General features: G+C 36.7%; 1 protein-coding gene across 3 annotated transcripts; it reads left to right on the forward strand.

The window, feature by feature from the left end:
• The first annotated feature begins 4,832 nt into the window (after positions 1-4,832).
• LOC147543511 (ARID/BRIGHT DNA-binding domain-containing protein) lies at positions 4,833-10,947 on the forward strand. 3 transcript variants are annotated; one of them, XM_086634929.1, is made up of 16 exons: positions 4,833-5,053; positions 6,068-6,245; positions 6,383-6,574; positions 7,043-7,096; positions 7,286-7,374; positions 7,499-7,787; positions 7,883-7,939; positions 8,042-8,073; positions 8,222-8,357; positions 8,450-8,623; positions 8,778-9,359; positions 9,717-9,854; positions 9,956-10,054; positions 10,154-10,254; positions 10,381-10,471; positions 10,563-10,947. In XM_086634929.1, exons 2-16 carry the CDS (start codon positions 6,093-6,095, stop codon positions 10,695-10,697), a joined length of 2,322 nt encoding a protein of 773 aa, XP_086491055.1. In that variant the 5' UTR covers positions 4,833-5,053; positions 6,068-6,092; the 3' UTR covers positions 10,698-10,947. The 3 variants fall into 3 exon arrangements, with proteins under 3 accessions (XP_086491055.1, XP_086491054.1, XP_086491056.1); XM_086634928.1 differs by lacking the exon at positions 4,833-5,053 and adding an exon at positions 5,252-5,617; XM_086634930.1 differs by lacking the exon at positions 4,833-5,053 and adding an exon at positions 5,888-6,030.
• Positions 10,948-13,772: the final 2,825 nt, after the last annotated feature.

Raw genomic sequence — 13,772 nt, forward strand, 5'->3', positions numbered from 1 at the left:
AAATAACATCTCTTTTAGTGAATTTCCACCCGTCAAAGTAATTAAAATAAAAGTTGATTGACACTCTTTTTAACCGTCAAAGTGTGCGGTGGAGCAACCTTATTTTGATGTATCTTATGAGCCGTGTGGTACGAAAATCGCTAACGTATTATTTCTTTTGAAACAAGAGATTTTATTTAACTAAGGTTTGTTTAAAACAAGAAAACTAGACCGTTTTAACTTGTTTGTGAAAATGAAATTTGAAATACTAAGAGATACAAAATTATTCCATGCAATGGTGAAGGATCCCCATACCCTCAAGACCCACATCATATAAATTATTGAAAGGTAGATCTCTCTTTAGAAGTTGTTAATTTAGAGTAAGTTCCTAAAACAAAAAAAAAGACATCTCAAAAATTTCCTTTGGACTCAAGTTAGCTTGTGATCTTTAGTACTTCAACACCCCTTCTTTGCACACTCCTTTAAGGCCTATGAAAGACTTTCTCCCTGGATTACAAAACAATATTGACAAAGAAAGAAGATTGACTTGGACCATTTGAAGAAGGACTACTAACTTACTAACTTATTAACTACTAACTTGCTAACTACTAACTTAACTGACTACTAATTTACTAACACCTACGAGTGGAGTATAGCAATTACACACGTCGTACTAATTTTTCTTTAGTGCAATCTTGTCTCTCTTTATCTATATCTATTATAAATGGTCGGTTATACCGCCTAAATAATATTGCAAGTGGAGTATGCTTATTACCCATGTTGTATTTGATTGCTTTATAGTATAAACTTTATCCCTTTATATATTATAGTAGTAAGTATCCTAACATAAATATATATAGACATATATATATATATATATGTACTACAACTAATTACAACTATATATGTCTATATATAGTTGTAATTATACTAACAAAGTTCTTTCACTTTCTCATCATTTTGACCATAGCTCCCTTGGGTTCGACATACCCGGATTTGTCATTGAATGTACTACAACTAAACACCGTACACTTGCGGGAAAATAAGTGTACTTCTCTCAATTTCATAATTAACATCATTTTTAGTATGAAAGAAGTGCACAACAATGTGCTCACACTGTAGTGAGTTTTTCTAACTTAGAAGAATATAAAAATTCAGATCTATCATATAATAATCGAAAGATGAAAGTGACATGTCTAAATAAATAAACACCATCCATATCTAAATAAATAAAAATCTGTTGGAATCGGAGCCTATTTTGGCTCGACCCGACTCGTCAAAGTCGAAGCGGAATGCACCATTGCATTCGTCTCGTCGAGCTCTTCAACTTAGAGTCAAGAATCACTCGAATCCGATTCCGGATGAATGAGAAATTCAAGTTTAAAGTTTGTTCGAAGAATGGTCAAATTAGGGACTAAAGTGTCAAATTCGGTTCCATCTAACGACAGGCGTTCTTTCCGAGATTTTGAGAGAAATCTTATGGTCCAGATTTCCACCGACTCTAAACTTGATTCAGACTTCAAGTTTAGTCCCTGGTTTCGAACAATTGTGTCTTTTAACCCCTACAGACATATGTACCCATCCAACTCCTATATAAACAACCCAAAACCATTCCAATTCTCATTCAATTCATTCTCTTCTTCTCTTCTAACAATTAGTATTTTGTGTGTCTGGAATACTGATTGGGAAGTAATTTTAGTATATATAGAAAAAGGAAGAAAGAAGTCTCGAGTGAAGTTTGAATTCTAAAGCATCTGGAAGATCCAAGTCATTATCTTCTTCTCTTCTCTTCTAACAATTTGTATTCTGTGTGTCTAGAGTATCTGATTGGAAAGTAATTCTAGTATTTCTAGAAAAAGGAAGAAAGAAGTTTTGAGTGAACTTATAATCTTAAAGCGTCTAGAAGATCCAACCGCATCAGTCCAAGAGCTCATATTATTTACGAAGGTTCGTCCGCTTTCAGAATATAAAAGTACCATCTTAAAATTCTGAAAGGATAGTCGTTGTATCCCGAAGGCATACACCCTAACGTTTGTTACTGTTACGGGGGTGTAAAATGTCTTAAGGAAAGAGAATTTATTATCGCCTCGACTCCATTATCTTTTGTCTATCTCGGTTAATCCGAAAGAAGGAATTACTGATAAAGTTGGTATTCGCTTATCGTTTATCTCTCTATAACTTAGAGAAAGGAAGTTCTTTACTTCAACCCAGACTCTGGCATAATCAAGACCATACAGAGTTAAAGTAAACTCAACCCATAACCAGAGGAACAACAAAATCAAAAGGACTACATATCAAATATATCTTCGTTCCTGCATTCGTCTTCTTCTTCTTCCTTGGATTATCTTCTTCCAGTATTTCTCTCTCACTTTCTATATCATAGTTGATTTACATCATAAATGAGCGACAACCAATTAGACTTGAACTTTGCAGAGGAATACGATGTGTGAGATAGACTTTTATAAAGGAAGCGACATGAAGAACGAGGAGTTTGATGTGGTGAGTTAGGGCTATTTATAGACCATAACCCCCAGACTCTAAGATAATGATCTTCGGTTTTAAAGATCTAAAAACTAAAGAGATATGGAAGTGGCTATGGAACCAGGTTCATGTGCGAGTACCTTGGTACCCTCTTTTGGTGTGGTGCTCACGTCTCGAATTCAGTTAAACAAATTTGAAAAGGCGCATACCCTTGAAAATATAATGGGTCTGGCAGATAGTGCATGCTTCAAGCTTGAGGCTAGCTTGTCTTCCCATCACACACAGACATTTGATATCCGATGTGCAACTCCGACCCAAAAGGGGCTTAGGATTAAAAATCACATTTCTACCCAAAACTAAATTAAGGGGTTCAACCTCAAAAAGTCAGCTCCAACACTTGAGGGGCTTAGGTCTAAAAATTGTGCTTGTGCAAAACACGAGTGTGAATTTTTTATGAGTGTGTGAAAAATGTGTGTCATCTCATGCATGTACGAAACACGTGCGTGAACTATTTTCGAACTATTATTTTTTTTTTTTTTGCAAATTTTCAGATTTTAAAGAGTGTGAGAGTAATATGGATTCAATCCCCTTTATAGGGGTTGAACCCATTTTTGACCGTAAGAGCCCAACGGTCTTGCGTCCAGGGGCCTTTAGTCGATTCTTCTTTAAGAGTCGATTGAAGGTGAGTTTCAGGTTGAACCTCAGTTCAATTCCAAACTGCAGTGGTTGGAGGGTCGGGGCCGAGGTCTAAATTTTTGAATTTTGGACCTCAACACCAAGGCCGTGTCTGGACCCGTGCGAGCAGGGCGACCGCACTGGGACCACCACCCATAAGGGTCCATTTTCGATAATATCTTAAAAAATTGAGTATATATATGAAAGATAGTACCTACACATACCTATCTTAGGCAAGATGGTTAGGTATAATTAGTTCCACCCATGTGACAAAGGTTTCAAAATTCACAGCCCGCATATCATTTTTGTTTTTCCTCCAGTTTTGTGATGTTTATGGTACGATTACTAATTCAATTTGTATTTCTGCTCTATTACACTTCCGTTTAACATTTTGTTACTTGGGTGTATTTCTTTCATTTTTAAGTGTTTTCTAGAAATAAAAATCTAAAAACTATAAACAATTCGAAAATATGTAAATACGTTTGTGAAAATCATGATACAAAAATACGACATTCAAAAACCCACTTTTAGATTGTAACATCTTGTTACTTGGGTGTATTTCTTTCAATTTTTTAAGTGTTTTCTAGAAATAAAAATCTAAAAATTTTAAAAAAATCGAAAATATGAAATACGTTTGTGAAAATCATGATACAAAAATACTACATTCAAAAACTCACTTTTAGATTGTAAACTATATCGTGTACAAAGAAACTATACCTTGTTCAAATTTTTTTTTTGTAATTTTTTTTTTTGTTCTTTAAGAGGTCAAAATTTAACTTTCGCACGGGGCTCTTAAATTCTCAGCCACGACCCTGCTTAACACAATAGTGCTGGAGTCGCTTTTAGGCTTCCGGGCTACATTCCCATCCCTACTTGCTCGCAGAGCATTATTATTTTTTGATTAAACCATAATTCCATTCATAAGTGATAACAATCACAAGATTACATGGTAGATAATTCTTATTCCTCTGAGAACTACATGAGAGTTACGTAAGTAAAGTTTACAGAACTTTCGAATGTAAAGTGCCTCATGAAAGGAAAAGAAGTGACAAGACATAATCTAAAAAAAAGACCATAAAGATCGAGAAAAGAAATCATCCAGAATGAAAAGACCCTAAACGTCAATCATTAAAGACCCTAAGGGCGACTCCAATGTGGGGCGGACTGGGACTCCCAATTTGAATTTGGGAGCCCCATCCCCTACACTCCACCCCGGGAGCCCGGGGGCTGGGCTCCCGGTGGGGCTGGGAGCCCCATGCTCCCAAATGGGAGCCCGGGCTGGGATTCCAACGACCATATTTGGGGTGGATCCCCTAAAAAGGGGATCCTCCCCACTACTATATATATATATATTTTTAATTACTTTTTTTTATCTTCTTAAAATGTTTCGAACTACTTCTATTTTATTTTCTCTCACTTTTTTTTGTTTGTGTTTATGTTTTTGAAATTATTTCTCTCGAATAATATCACACTTTAATTCATAGTCGAAATTTGAAACACAAATCTCACACACGTACTTCACACACGTACTTCACACACGTACATTATTTTGATTTGGGAGCCCCAGTTGGAAGCCCGACGTTGCAATTGAGAAAAGCGCCGGGGCTCTCAAAATTGGGAGCCCGAGTCCCACATTGGAGTTGCCCTCATTACTGGCAGAGAATTATTTAAATGTAGGAATCTTCGTTGGGTCCCACCCACCAAGTAGTTCATTCTCTTGTCAAGACCAAAGTAGGCCAAACTTTTTAACATTTCAGTGAGAGGAAATTTTCTTCAAATTTATAGAAGAGAGAGAGAGAGATTCGGGGGAACAACAGTCATGAATCGAATCGACTTAGAAAACAAGAAAAGGCAAAGAAATGGATCGATGAAGTCCGACCCATCAAACCCATTTCAGGAAATTTTCAATTTCAAATATGTAAGAAGAACAAAGGAAAAAAAAGAAAAAAAAGAAATCCATAATTTTGTTTTTAAAATTTCTATTCGATCACGACAACTTGTTGATTTTTCTTTCAATCTCGTTGGTACCCATGATTGATTGTATTCAATCCTTAATAAAAAAGAAAATCCCAGTTTTCAAGAGTTCATATTTTTTTCTGTACTTTTTTTAGTTTTATTTTTTCTCGGTTTGTTTGGTTTCACTTTTAGTTTTGTGGAAAAGATTTTAATTCTCTCTCTCTCTCTCTCAAGATCTTACTAGGAGTATTTCTTACCTTAATTTTATTTTTTGGTGAGGTTTCACTTTGTTGGTTAATGTGTTTCGTGGCAGCAGATAAAATCTGATACAGTTCTAACAAATGAGAATTTAATTTCAAAGAAAGTTCTTTTTGAGGGTGAAAGTTGAATTATTAGAATTTTAGAGAGAGAGAGAAAGAATGATAGAGAGAGAAAGAGTTAATTTTTTTTAATTGAAATATCCCCTTGCCAATTTTTGTTGATTTTTAAGGCGTTAGGGTTTTCTCCTTTCACTCTTTTTATTTATGCAAGTACTTCCCCTTTCTTTTGTTTTCCTCTCTTTTAAAGTCGGATTTGATACGAGAGTTCTAGGGCTCATTTTTTTTTTTCGAACTTGGGTTTCGTTAATTCCTAATTTCTTCACCTCCTTGTTGTTTTCTACTCCATTCTTCCTCAATTTTCCCCCTAATCGGTAGTTCTTACTTTGTTTCTAGGGTTTGAATTCGTTTTAGTAGTGAAGAGCGATAAATTGGTGGTTCTGTTTTAGGGTTTTCTTTCTGGGTATTTTGCTTAGGGGGTTCTCAGTGATTCAACTTGAGTTCCCCTTTCTCTGATCTTACTCTCATCTTCTGGTTTTGAATGTTTGGAGTTGATTTGGTCATGGTGATCAAATTAGGGATTTGGTTTTAGCTTAGGTCTAATTTAGGGCTAATCTGATTTGTTGGTTAGGTTGCTAAGATAAGAATTTCTTCTTTAGTTTTTTAGGGGTTTTCATGTAATACATGATGTTTAATGTTCAAGGACCTCCAAAAAGTACTTGTGCCCTACTTGCTGTTTTCTGTGGAAGAAATCCTGTTTATAAGAAAAGGGAGGAATTTTCTGAAGATGGATTAAGGTATCCTTTTCCAGAGCTTGCTTCTTCAGGGCGTTTAGAGGTACAAATCTTATTCAATTCATGTAATTTCGTTTGTTTTTCACATCTGCATTTAGTTTTGATTTTCTTTGTTGTTTTGAAGAATTTGATTTTGTTTCAAATTTGAATTATTTTTTTTCTTTCGATATTTCAATATAGGTTCAGACTTTGGTAAATCCGAAAGTCGATGAATTTCGCCAAGTTGTTCAATCATCTGAGCCAAGCATTGTGTATTTGCAAGGAGAGCACCTCTCAGATAGTAAAGAAATCGGATCTCTTAATTGGGGAGGTGTTGATTTGTCATCTGCTGAATCCATATATGAGCTATTTGATTCCTCATTACCCACCACTGTGAGTTGTTTTTTCCTATTTAGGATGTGTTAAGTGAAATGTGGATATGTTATTTGAATTTTCAACTGTAATGGCTGCTTTTGGAGCTTTTCGGGGTTAGGTTGTCTGCTAGTATGCCCCTTAATGAGTCTAGCGAAAAGGCATTTTTCTCATGCTCATTTTTGTATGATATAAGCAATTCTCGTTGCATGTTTTTTTTGTCATGGTCTCTAGTACTACTTAAACACCTCCACCCGCTAACACTGTTATGTAAAAATCTACCACACATCGGACAGTATCTACTTTAGGGAGCTTCCAGTAATCACACTGCAAACACGTTCAATTGGAGTTTCCATTTAGCCATTATTAATTCCTGGATTCATTGTGTTTTTCTTGTTTTCGTGGAAAAGCTAATTTTGTGCAAGAAGTTATCATATAATGTGTGTGACTCTAACTGTGATATATTGGAAATATGCAAATATTTCACAGGTTTATTTGGAGATATCTAATGGGGAAAAGTTGGCTGAGGCACTTTACTCAAAGGTAAGTTTATACTTGATCTTATTACGTGTATCCCGCTTCTTGTTAAGTTAGTGGGTCATGGTTTTAGTGAATTAGAGATTTACTTTGATGCCAAGTTTTTAAATATGAGAATTCAACTTTTATCACTTACTGGTTACAAACTTAGAAATACTTTTCTTCCTCTGCAACGCAATTTTTTTTCCTTCACAGGGCATTCCTTATGTGATTTATTGGAAGGACGGATTATCAAGCTATTCAGCTTGTCATTTTCGTGAGGCGCTGTTGTCAGTTGTTCAAAGGTATTGTCATGTTCCCACTTAAAACTCATTTCATGCTTTATTCGGCACAATTAAATGAGCTCAGTAGTTACTCGCTTTATTATGTAGAAGTAAATGATGATAATTTGTTGTCGTTCATTTTCAGCTCGTGCAGTCATACGTGGGATGCTTTCCAACTTGCACATGCATCTTTTAGGCTCTATTGTGGACGTAATAACCATGTTGCGAACGGCCAGAACAATAGTGCGAAGCTTGGACCTAGCCTTCTTGGAGATCCTCCGAAAATCACCATTGCTCCAGTTGAGAATGGTGCAAGAGAAGGGGCAGAAGATGAAGAGGACGAAGAAGATCCATCCGGTTCACTTCCAGCTATAAAAATATATGATGATGATATCACGATGAGGTTTCTTGTTTGTGGAGGCCCATGTACCTTGGTGGGTTGGGAATTACTTCATTATTTTTAATCAATGCGGCAATATACAATTTATTTGTTACTTACCTAATAATGTCATATAAATGTGCCTTTTAGGATGCCTGCTTGCTTGGAGCATTGGAGGATGGTCTAAATGCGCTCTTGAATATTGAAGTAAGTATCATGTTAGACTGGCTTGGAGCAAGATATTGTTTGCAAAATTGATTTAGGTTTTGATTACGCCCTTTGACGTTTGAATCCTTGGTGTTGTTTCAGATGCGCGGTTGTAAGCTTCACAATCGTGTTAGGTGAGTTTCTGGTCGAGCTAATTATCATGTATTATTTTTCTGTGCTTTATGATACCCATAGATTGAAACTTAGCTTTGTTTATATCTGTGTTATGCTGTTTGAAATATGTCTTATTTTAACTAAGTGATGACAATATACTTGTGATAGTGCCCCTCCACCCCCGCTTCAGGCCGGAACATTTTCTCGTGGAGTCGTGACCATGCGATGTGATATATCAACCTGCAGTTCTGCTCATATTGCACTTTTAGTGTCTGGTAGTGCGCAGACTTGTTTCGATGACCAGGTAAACTAGTCAATTTGTACAGGTTGCTGTATTGAAGTTAGATTTTTAAAATGGATATATAAACCTTGATTCATTTTTGTGGCAATCGTCAGCTCTTGGAGAGTCATATAAAGAATGAAGTTACTGAGAATAGTCAGCTTGTCCATGCATTACCAAACGTTGATGAAAGCAAGCCATCTCTGTCTGAGCCCCGAAGGTCTGCTGCAGTTGCTTGTGGAGCAACTGTTTTTGAAGTTTGCATGAAGGTTCCAGCATGGGCTTCACAGGTAATTCACAATAGTTTTTTCCCTCTCTTATCAAGCAGTGGGTATGTTTTCAATTCCAGAATACTTAAAGAACATGATCATGTAATTAGAAAAAAAAAAGAACATGATCATGTATAATACATGATTAACCGTTTTTCTCTGTGTGTATGTGAAGGTTCTGAGGCAGCTAGCCCCGCAAATTTCTTATCGAAGTTTTGTTAGCATTGGTATAGCTAGTATTCAAGGATCATCTGTTGCTTCTTTTGAGAAAGATGACGCAGATCGCCTTCTTTTCTTCTCCTCAAGACAGGGCAAAGATTTCCGTCCTGAAAATATTTATCCTAGCACACCCCCGACCTGGTTAAAACCACCTGCTCCGTGCCGAAAGAGGTCTGAGCCATGCAATGAAACAAAAGTTGATGGTGAAAATAAGGAAAGCAGATCGCGAGATGTAGTGAGCATGCCAGTTACACCTGCTAGAAAGAAACTGAAAGTTGCTGCAATGAGGCCAATCCCCCACACACGTCACCACAAGATGCAGCCGTTTATTCCTGAGGGTGATGGATTTAGTATAAGCCATTCGAAGACCAACTTATCTGTTATCTCATCTGCCAAACATAACAACATGGGACCTCCTCCAGTCACACATAGAAAGTCTTCATCGAGCGCCTTCCAAGCTCAGCAAATTATTTCCTTGAATCCCTTACCCCTGAAAAAACATGGTTGTGGCCGAGCTCCAATTCAGGTTTGCTCTGAGGTGAGTTATATTCTTTTATACCCCCTAAGAAAATGAAACTTTCTGTTCTTACTAACTTTTCTTCTTAATCAAGTTATGGTTACTTATTAGTTATTAGTTATCAATAGCTCATGTAGTTGGGACTGGTCCTCCATAGTAAACTAGTTGATTTGTCCGGATTGGGCCAGTAATCTGAATTTATCCCATGTCGAACATGAGTGTATGCGTTATGTACATATACATATAAGAGTTGGTTAGACCTTACTTTGTGTCGGTGGGGATCGGGAGTACGCCATTGTCCAGTCTGAAGTCGGTCCCACCTCCAACAGCTTAGGTGAAAAGGATTCTTTCTCAGTTCTCATGTCTAATATTTTGCAGGAAGAATTCCTAAGAGATGTGATGCAGTTTCTTATTCTTCGAGGGCACTCACGGCTTGTGCCTCAAGGTGGACTTGTAGAGTTCCCAGAAGCCATACTTAACGCGAAGCGTTTAGATCTTTACAACTTGTATAGAGAGGTGAGGTTTTTGTTTAACTCCCATTGCTTGAGTTTTTTCATTTCTCGGGTAGTCATCGGCTTTATATTGTACATCGCTTACAATGTTTCGTTCCTCTTTAGGTGGTCTCAAGAGGAGGCTTTCATGTTGGCAATGGCATTAACTGGAAAGGTCAGGTTTTCTCCAAGATGCGAAACCACACAGTAACCAATAGAATGACGGTATGTACTTGCAGATGTTACCTGTGTATTATGTTCTTTATTATCTATACTTCTTGAGTTTTGAATGCAACAAAGTAATTTTCATCTTGTTTATATCAGGGTGTTGGAAACACGCTTAAAAGACACTATGAGACGTATTTGTTGGAATATGAATTGGCGCATGATGACGTAGATGGAGAGTGCTGCCTATTGTGTCACAGGTCCAATCTCTCTCTTCTCTCTCTCTCTCTCTCTCTCTCTCTCTCTCTCTCTATATATATATATATATATATATATATATATATACAATCTTATTCTGACAATGGGAAGGGTTCACCATTTTGCAGTAGCGCGGCTGGTGATTGGGTGAATTGCGGTGTTTGTGGGGAGTGGGCACACTTTGGTTGTGACAGACGTCAAGGGCTTGGCGCTTTTAAGGTATTATCGGGAGTTTGATATTCCTAAATGTTAACCTTAATTTGTTTGCCATCTTTTCTTCAGTATCATGACTTTCTTTTGTTAAAAACAGGACTACGCGAAAACAGATGGACTGGAGTATATTTGCCCCCATTGCACAATAAACACTAACTATAACCGCAAAAAACCCCAGAAAGTTTCGAATGGCTTCTCACAGGGATCGTCAGCTGTTTCACGGCATTTATAACCAATTTCCAGACCTGTACATCTTCCGTTCTTATCTCTCACCTCTTTCTTTTTCTCTCTGGATACGTTTTTTTGTACTCTTGTCATCTTTTAGTCATAATAGGCGAGGAAAGAGTTAGGAACCCAACTTCAGTAGCGGGGTTGTATTTGTTATAATTGTTTTCTAACACAAAAGAAATGAATCCTTAAGTATATTTAGACTGATTTATACCATTGAGGAATGAAAAATGCATCTGCACAATTGGGTGGAACTCCATATTCGAACATGGTGTTCTCTTGTTTCTTTTACCTTTGTTTCCGAAAGCTGGATTTGGGTAGTTTTAGGTTAGGTCTCTGTGGTGTGTTATTATCGTCCCTTGAGCTAAAAATGTGGTACACCTAGTCTGGTTGGACCTTTTTCTAGTGTTGTACATTGAACTCTTTTTTTTTTTCAAAAAATAAGTTAAATATAACGGTTTCGGAACACACTATTTTACCCTTTTTCTTCTTCTAGCACCCCATTTCACTAGCTAAAGTGCCCCCTCTTTCCGATTCATCATCTTCCTTCTTTTATTCCAAAATATCTTTCCGATTCATCATCTTCCTTCTTTTATTCCAACATATCAACAGTTATTCCTTCTGTCTCTATATAAATCCATGTTTCAGTGGAGATTGACAACCTTTCAGGTTTTGATCAAGAAGGGCAATCTCAAGTTTCAATGAAGAACAATAATCTCTCTCGTCCTCTCATTCCAGTATATCAGCAATTTTCTACCTTCTCTCTTTCTATTTCCAAGTTACGATTAAAAATGACGATCTCAAGTTTTAATCAAGAACGAAAATCTCAAGTTTCAAAAAGAAGGGGGAAGAAACAAAACACATGATAAAGATCAAACTACTTGACCCTAACGGTAACTCCGTGAAAAGATCATGTAGTAAGTGAATTGGAGATGTGAAAACTTGCCCTCCCATGGTGATTATTTCCACGTTTCCCATCCTTCCCCTCACTCTGTTTTTCCTGATTATTAGGAACCCCCATCTCTTCATCATGCATGTCAACCCCCACAGATATCAATTCTTCCCTCCCTCACCCAAACAAATTAACCATTATAGATTTCCTCTAAGAGAGAATCACTACAAAAACAATATAAATACAATAGTCCTAGTCTTAGGTTCATGGTATTTTTAATAAGAAGCTTACGTGAGTGAACTAAGTCGACGGTTATAGTGAAAACCGTGGGAAGTGAGCAACTATGAACGACGTTTTTTTAATTTCTCATTGGCACTATACTTCTTCCTGATGGTTTCCCTTTCAATCGTTCTGAAAAATGTCGACAATACGATTTTTTTTTTTTGTAGTGAAGAGATCGTTTTCATTAACAAAATTGTAGCTTAAAATTGTTTTTTCCTAACACGGTAACAAATGTTTTAAAATGTGCATTTCCTTGTTGTGTCATGTAGTTTTATTGTCAAAAGAGAACGTTTTTAACTTTGATTCGATTTTGAGAAGGACAAGCTTAACGGAAACAACTCTCTCGATTGGAAAAAAATCTGAAAGTTTTTTTCATATCATAAAACAAAGAGTGTCCCAGATGTCCCAATCCCCATGTTAACTGGACAACTAAGAAAAATGAACAGGAGAATACTACCAAGAAAATGTCAATAGTCGTAACATGCCTTATGTTAACCAAGTGCTCCAAAGAGATTTGAGAAAATGGACGACGGTACCTCTAAGGTTATTCTGGGATGTCATCTTGAGTTAAGAAAACCGATGAGCCTCATGTTTTTCATATGATTGGTGTAATTGAAAACATAGAGAAACTTATTGGATTTCCCTGCAGTCAAGAGATGACTAACGGAAATGCTACGTTCACGGACAAATTCTTGATGCAATCTTTATCTCTTAAGGCTATTATTCTTCAGTCGTCACTTCATAGCGGGTTTAAATGTTTAATCAATTCAGAATTCAGACTGAACTTAAACATGAATGATGCGAATAAAACCTTAGAAGAGTCGTTTGCCATGCTTAAGACAACTAATAAGAACGCTAGAAATGCTGAATCAAAGAAAGATACAGAACAAATGGTTCAAGAAAGGAGGTAAAAACAAAAAGCAATTGGCTGAAGGGGAAGGAAAGAAATCGCCGACTCCAAGGCCAAGGGTGTATCTCTTGATTATAAAATTTCTATTATGATGACGTCGGATACTGGAAGAGAAACGATCCCAAGTACGTGGAAGTCAAGAAAAGTGAAATTGTGATGACTTCCAATCCAGGTCTCTTTGTTATTGAAGTCAAACAAATACAAACGACACTTCCTCATGGGTATTTGATACGATGGGATGCTCATATCATTTCGAATATGTAGGAGTTAATACGAGTTAGATATTCTGCTGAAGGGGAGATGGATCAGCGAGTTGCGAACAAGACAAAAGTTGATGCTATATCTATGGGGTTTTGTAGTCTTCCCTTAGACACTGGTTTAGTAATATAATTGTTATTTTATTCTTTCGATTTCTAGAAACATTATCTCGGTATCTGTTTTAGACACAGAGGGCTATCATTTTATAATAAAGAATACCTCATGCTATTATTAACAACCGGTTAACTCTGATAATTCAGATACTTGATTACAAAGTATACTAAACGAAAAAAAAATCAATAAACTAAAATTATATTCATGGAAGAACATCTATCGAACTTGAAATAGCGATGAAGTTCTCCAGTACTAATCCACATTTCTGTACCCGTCTCCGTAATCACTGTAACTTGCCACCAATCGATACGGAAGGAACTTAAGGCAGTCACCATCCTTGACTAAATTCTTGATGCAATCTTTATCTCTTATTACTCTCTGATCTTTATAGCATAAACAAAAATTTCTCCAAACATGAACCCATGTTTCATTGTCAACTATATTATCTTCTTCATTGTTGAAAGCATCTTGAATAGCCTTTTTGAGTTGTGCTACTGTTGCATTCTTCTTGACTTAAATATCAATGGGTGAAGTATTTAATCCAGAAGTAGTTGGGCTTGGGCCTAACCTTAACAGGCTGAGTGAGCCCTCTAGGCTTTGGGTTGGTGCTAGCAGGCCTCTAG

Source organism: Eschscholzia californica, unplaced genomic scaffold, assembly GCF_041429995.1.
Source record: "Eschscholzia californica isolate CP2 unplaced genomic scaffold, dmEscCali1.0.p SCAF_4, whole genome shotgun sequence".
Taxonomy (NCBI): Eukaryota; Viridiplantae; Streptophyta; class Magnoliopsida; order Ranunculales; family Papaveraceae; genus Eschscholzia; species Eschscholzia californica.